We start from the raw sequence: 5,780 nt of genomic DNA, 5'->3' as shown, positions 1-5,780 counted from the left end.
CACATGCCAAAAGTCAAGATGCCTAGTATGGGATTCTCCAAACCTGACATCAAAGAGCCCAAACTCGATGTGGATGTCACCTTACCCAAAGTCGACGTCACCCTGCCCACCTGTGAGGTCAGCCTTCCCCAAGAGGACCTGAAGGCGGGCCCTGTGGTCGGCGACATCAGCATCACCATGCCAGATGTGAAGGCTCCTACACTGGAAGGCAGCCTGGATGTGAAGATGCCCAAGATCGATGCGGAAGCTCCATCGACCCAGATTGCAGTGGGCAGTGCCGCGCTGGACACCGGCAGCTTGAAAGGGAAGATTAAGAAGCCAAAATTTGACAAACCAAAGTTTGGAGTTTCCCTCCCCAAAGAGCATATGCCAGAAGGCAAGATCAGCCTGCCTATGGTGGAAGGGGAGCTTCCCCAGGCCAAAGTGACAGCCGAGGGGGCGGTCGTGTCGCTGGAGACCCCGAAGGTCCAGGTGAAAGCTGAGGTGCCAGACACCAAAGCCGACGTCTCCAGCTGGAAAGTGGAAATGCCCTCCCTTAAAATGCCCAAAATGCCAAAAGCTGACCTCAAAGACCCGAAGATGGACATCAGCGTGCCATCGGTGGATGTCAGTCTGCCAAAAGTCGATGTGGAGGTTGGAGGGCTGGAAGTTGCTCCTGGGAAGATGGAGGTTGAAGGTGAAATCAAATCAGGCGAGAAAGAGGCCAAAGGCAAAGACAGCAAGTTCAAAATGCCCAAATTCGGCATGCCTTCCTTTGTCTGGTCCAGCTCCAAAGAGGCCCGGGTGGGAGCAGCCGATGTGGAGGTGAGCCTCACCGGGCCCCAGGTGACCTTGCCGACAGCCAGCGTGGAAGAAGAGGCCAGTTCGCCTCCTGCTGATATGCAGGCTCCCGGTGTGGACCTCGAGATTGGGGTGTCTGCCAGCAAAGAGGTGGATAAGGGGAAAATGAAGATGCCAACCATGACGCTTCCCAAGGTGAAGATGCCACACATGGAGGTTAGCCTCCCTAATTCCGAGGCTGATGTTACACTTCCCGACACCCAAGCTGAGATGAAAGGCGAAGACTTAGCAGTGAAGATCCCAACTGCAGAAGGCAGGATCGACATGCCTGCAGGCAAAGCCGAGGGCACAGGGATAAAAATGCACATGCCAAAGGTCAAGATGCCTAGTATGGGATTCTCCAAACTTGACATCAAAGCGCCCAAACTAGATGTGGACATCACCTTACCCAAAGTAGACGTCACCCTGCCCACATGCGAGGTCAGCCTTCCCCAAGGGGACCTGAAGACGGGCCCCGTGGATGGCGATATCAGCATCACCGCGCTGGATGTGAAGGCTCCTGCACTGGAAGGCAGCCTGGATGTGAAGATGCCCCAGATTAATGCCGAAGCGCCATCTGCCCAGATTGCATTGGGCGGTTGCCGAGCTGGACACCGGGGGCCTGAAAGGGAAGATTAAGATGCCAAAATTTGACAAGCCAAAGTTTGGAGTTTCCCTCCCCAAAGGGCACGTGCCAGAAGGCAAGATCAGCCTGCCGATGGTGGAAGGGGAGCTTCCTCAGGCTAAAGTGACAGCCGAGGGGGCGGTCGTGTCGCTGGAGACCCCTGCAGTCCAGGTGAAAGCCGAAGTGCCAGACACTGAAGCCAACATCTCCAGTTGGAAAGTGGAAATGCCATCTCTGAAAATGCCCCAAATGCCAAAAGCTGACATCAAAGGCCCGAAGATGGACATCAGCCAGCCATTGGTGGACGTCAGTCTGCCAAAAGTCGATGTGGAGGTTGGAGGGCTGGAAGTTGCTGCTGGGAAGATGGAGTGCCTCGCCCCGCCTCAAAGGAGGCCGGGGGGGGCCCAGCCGATGTGGAGGTCAGCGTCACCGGGCCCCCGGTGACCTTGCCGGCAGCCAGCATGGAAGGAGAGGTCAGCGCGCCTGCCACTGATATGCAGGCTCCCAGTGTGGACCTCGACATTGGGGTGTCTGCCAGCAAAGAGGGGGAGAAGGGGAAAATGAAGATGCAAAGCGTGACACTTGCCAAGGTGAAGATGCCACACATGCAGGACAGCCTGCCGAAGGGCGAGGCTGATGTTTCAATTCCCGACATCCAAGCTGAAACGCCTAGTATGGGATTTTCCAAACCCGACATCAAAGTGCCAAAACTCGACGTGGATGTCACCTTACCCAAAGTCGACGTCACCCTGCCCAAATGCGAGGTCAGCCTTCCCCAAGCAGACCTGAAGGCGGGCCCTGTGGACGGTGATATGAGCATCACTGCACCGGATGTGAAGGCTCCTGCACAGGAAGGCAGCCTGGATGTGAAGACGCCCCAGATTGATGCCAAAGCGCCATCTGCCCAAATTGCATTGGGTGGTGCCGAGCTGGACACCGGGGGCCTGAAAGGGAAGATTAAGATGCCAAAATTTGACAAGCCAAAGTTTGGAGTTTCCCTCCCCAAAGGGCCTGTGCCAGCAGGCAAGATCAGCCTGCCTATGGTGGAAGGGGACCTTCCCCAGGCCAAAATGACAGCCGAGGGGGCGGTCGTGTCGCTGGAGACCCCCGCGGTCCAGGTGAAAGCTGAGGTTCCAGACACCGAAGCCAACGTCTCCAGCTGTAAAGTGCAAATGCCATCCCTGAAAATGCCCCAAATGCCAAAAGCTGACATCAAAGGCCTGAAGATGGACGTCAGCCTGCCCTCGGTGGACATCAGTCTGCCAAAATTCGATGTGGAGGTTGGAGGGCTGGAAGTTGGTGCTGGGAAGATGGAGGTTGAAAGTGAAATCAAAGCGGGCGAGAAACAGGCCAGAGGCAAAGACAGCAAGTTGAAAATGCCCAAATTCGGCATGCCTTCCATTGGGTGGTCCACTTCCAAAGAGGCCCGAGTGGGAGCAGCCGATGTGGAGGTGAGCCTCACCGGGCCCCAGGTGACCTTGCCTTCAGCCAGCGTGGAAGGAGAGGTCAGCGCGCCTGCTGCTGAGATCCAGGCTCCTGGTGTGGACCTTGAAATTGCCAGCAAAGAGGGGGAGAAGGGGAAAATGAGGATGCCAAGCGTGACGCTTCCCAAGGTGAAGATGCCACACGTGCAGGTCAGCCTGCCGAAGGCCAAGGCTGATGTTACAATTCCCAACACCCAAGCTGAAATGAAAGGCGGAGACATAGCAGTGAAGGTCCCAGCTGCAGAAGGCAGCATCGACATGCCTGCAGGCAAAGCCGAGGGCACGGGAATGAAAATGCACATGCCAAAAGTCAAGATGCCTAGTATGGGATTCTCCAAACCCGACGTCAAAGCGTCCAAACTCGATGTGGATGTCACCCTGCCCACCTGTGAGGTCAGCCTTCTCCAAGCGGACCTGAAGGCAACCCCTGTATTCAGCGACATAAGCATCACCACGCCAGGTGTGAAGTCTCCTGCACTGGAAGGCAGCCTGGATATGAAGACGCCCCAGATTGATGCCGAAGCGCCATCTGCCCAGATTGCAGTGGGCGGTGTCGACCTGGACACCGGGGGCCTAAAAGGCAAGATTAAGATGCCAAAATTTGACAAGCCAAAGTTTGGAGTTTCTCTCCCCAAAGGGCACGTGGATGAAGGCAAGATCAGCCTGCCGATGGTGGAAGGGGACCTTCCCCAGGCCAAAGTGACAGCCGAGGTCGCGGTCGTGTCGCTGGAGACCCGCGAGGTGCAGGTGAAAGCCGAGGTGCCAGACACCAAAGCCGACGTCTCCAGCTGGAAAGTGCAAATGCCATCCCTGAAAATGCCCAAAATGCCAAAAGCTGACCTTAAAGACCCGAAGATGGACGTTAGCCTGCCATCTGTGGATGTCAGTCTGCCAAAAGTCGATGTGGAGGTTGGAGGGCTGGAAGTTGCTGCTGGGAAGATAGAGGTCGAAGGTGAAATCAAAGCAGGCGAGAAAGAGGCCAAAGGCAAAGACAGCAAGTTCAATATTCCCAAATTTGGCATGCCTTCTTTTGGTTTGTCCAGCACCAAAGAGGCCCGGGTGGGAGCAGCTGATGTGGAGGTGAGCCTCACCGGGCCCCAGGTGACCTTGCCAGCAACCAGCGTGGAAGGAGGGGTTATCGTGCCTGCTGCTGAGATCCAGGCTCCCTGTGTGGACCTCGAGATTGGGGTGTCTGCCAGCAAAGAGGGGGAGAAGGGGAAAATGAAGGTGCCAAGCGTGATGCTTCCCAAGGTGAAGATGCCACACATGCAGGTCAGCCTGCCGAAGGCCGAGGCTGATGTTTCACTTCCCGACACCCAAGCTGAGATGAAAGGCGGAGACTTAGCAGTGAAGGTCCCAGCTCCAGAGAGCAGCATCGACATGCCTGCAGGCAAAGCCGAGGGAACGGGGATGAAAATGCACATGCCAAAAGTCAAGATGCCTAGTATGGGATTCTCCAAGCCCGACATCAAAGCTCCCAAACTCGACGTGGATGTCACCTTACCCAAAGTCGACGTCACCCTGCCCACCTGCGAGGTCAGCCTTCCCCAAGCGGACCTGAAGCCAGGCCCTGTGGTCGCCGACATCAGCATCACCACACGAGATGTGAAGGCTCCTGCACTGGAAGTCAGTCTGGATGTTAAGACGCCCAGGATTGATGCCGAAGCACCATCTGCCCAGATGGCAGTGGGTGGTGCCAAGCTGGACACCGACGGCTTGAAAGGGAAGATTAAGAAGCCAAAATTTGACAAGCCAAAGTTTGGAGCTTCCCTCCCCAAAGAGCACATGCCAGAAGGCAAGATCAGCCTGCCTATGGTGGAAGGGGAGCTTCCCCAGGCCAAAGTGCCAGCTGAGGGGGTGGTCGTGTCACTGGAGACCCCGAAGGTCCAGGTGAAAGCCAAAGTGCCAAAAACCGAAGCCGACGTCTCCAGCTGGAATGTGGAAATGCCATCCCTGAAAATGCCCAAAATGCCAAAAGCTGACCTCAAAGACCCGAAGATGGATGTCAGCCTGCCATCGGTGGATGTCAGTCTGCCAAAACCCGATGTGGAGGTTGGAGGGCTGGAAGTTGCTGCTGGGAAGATGGAGGTCGAAGGTGAAATCAAAGCAGGCGAGAAAGAGGCCAAAGGCAAAGACAGCAAGTTCAATATTCCCAAATTTGGCATGCCTTCTTTTGGTTTGTCCAGCACCAAAGAGGCCCGGGTGGGAGCAGCTGATGTGGAGGTGAGCCTCACCAGGGGCCGGGGGGGCCCCAGCCGATGTGGAGGTGAGCCTCACCGGGCCCCAGGTGACCTTGCCGGCAGCCAGCGTGGAAGGAGAGGTTATCGTGCCTGCTGCTGAGATCCAGGCTCCCGGTGTGGATTTCGACATTGGGGTGTCTGCCAGCAAAGAGGGGGAGAAGGGGAAAATAAAGATGCCAAGCGTGACGCTTCCCAAGGTGAAGATGCCACACATGCAGGTCAGCCTGCCGAAGACCGAGGCTGATGTTTCACTTCCCGACACCCAAGTTGAAATGAGAGGGAGAGACTTAGCAGTGAAGGTCCCAGCTGCAGAAGGCAGGATCGACATGCCTGTAGGCAAAGCCGAGGGAACGGGAATGAAAATCCACATGCCAAAAGTCAAGATGCCTAGCATGGGATTCTCCAAACCTGACATCAAAGCACCCAAACGCGACGTGGACGTCACCTTACCCCAAGTCAACATCACCCTGCCCACCTGCGAGGTCAGCCTTCCCCAAGCGGAACTGAAGGCGGGCCCGCTGGACAGTGATATCAGCATCACCACGCCAGAAGTGAAGGCTCCCGCACTCGATGGCAGCCTGGATGTGAAGACGCCCCAGATTGATGCCGAAG

The 5,780-nt window shown here is 56.3% G+C and overlaps 1 protein-coding gene across 1 annotated transcript in view; it reads left to right on the top strand.

Annotated features, from left to right (window-relative positions):
• The window catches only part of LOC102374025 (protein AHNAK2), a 71,197-nt gene that overhangs the window by 53,771 nt on the left and 11,646 nt on the right, over nucleotides 1-5,780 (top strand). The window contains 4 exon segments of the mRNA XM_025192610.1: nucleotides 7-1,417; nucleotides 1,449-1,777; nucleotides 1,834-5,151; nucleotides 5,195-5,604. Coding sequence (XP_025048395.1) covers nucleotides 7-1,417; nucleotides 1,449-1,777; nucleotides 1,834-5,151; nucleotides 5,195-5,604 — 5,468 coding nt within the window.

The sequence above is a fragment of the Alligator sinensis genome, unplaced genomic scaffold (genome assembly GCF_000455745.1).
Source record: "Alligator sinensis unplaced genomic scaffold, ASM45574v1 scaffold890_1, whole genome shotgun sequence".
NCBI classification, from domain to species: Eukaryota; Metazoa; Chordata; order Crocodylia; family Alligatoridae; genus Alligator; species Alligator sinensis.
This window is presented reverse-complemented; position numbering and strand designations above follow the sequence as displayed.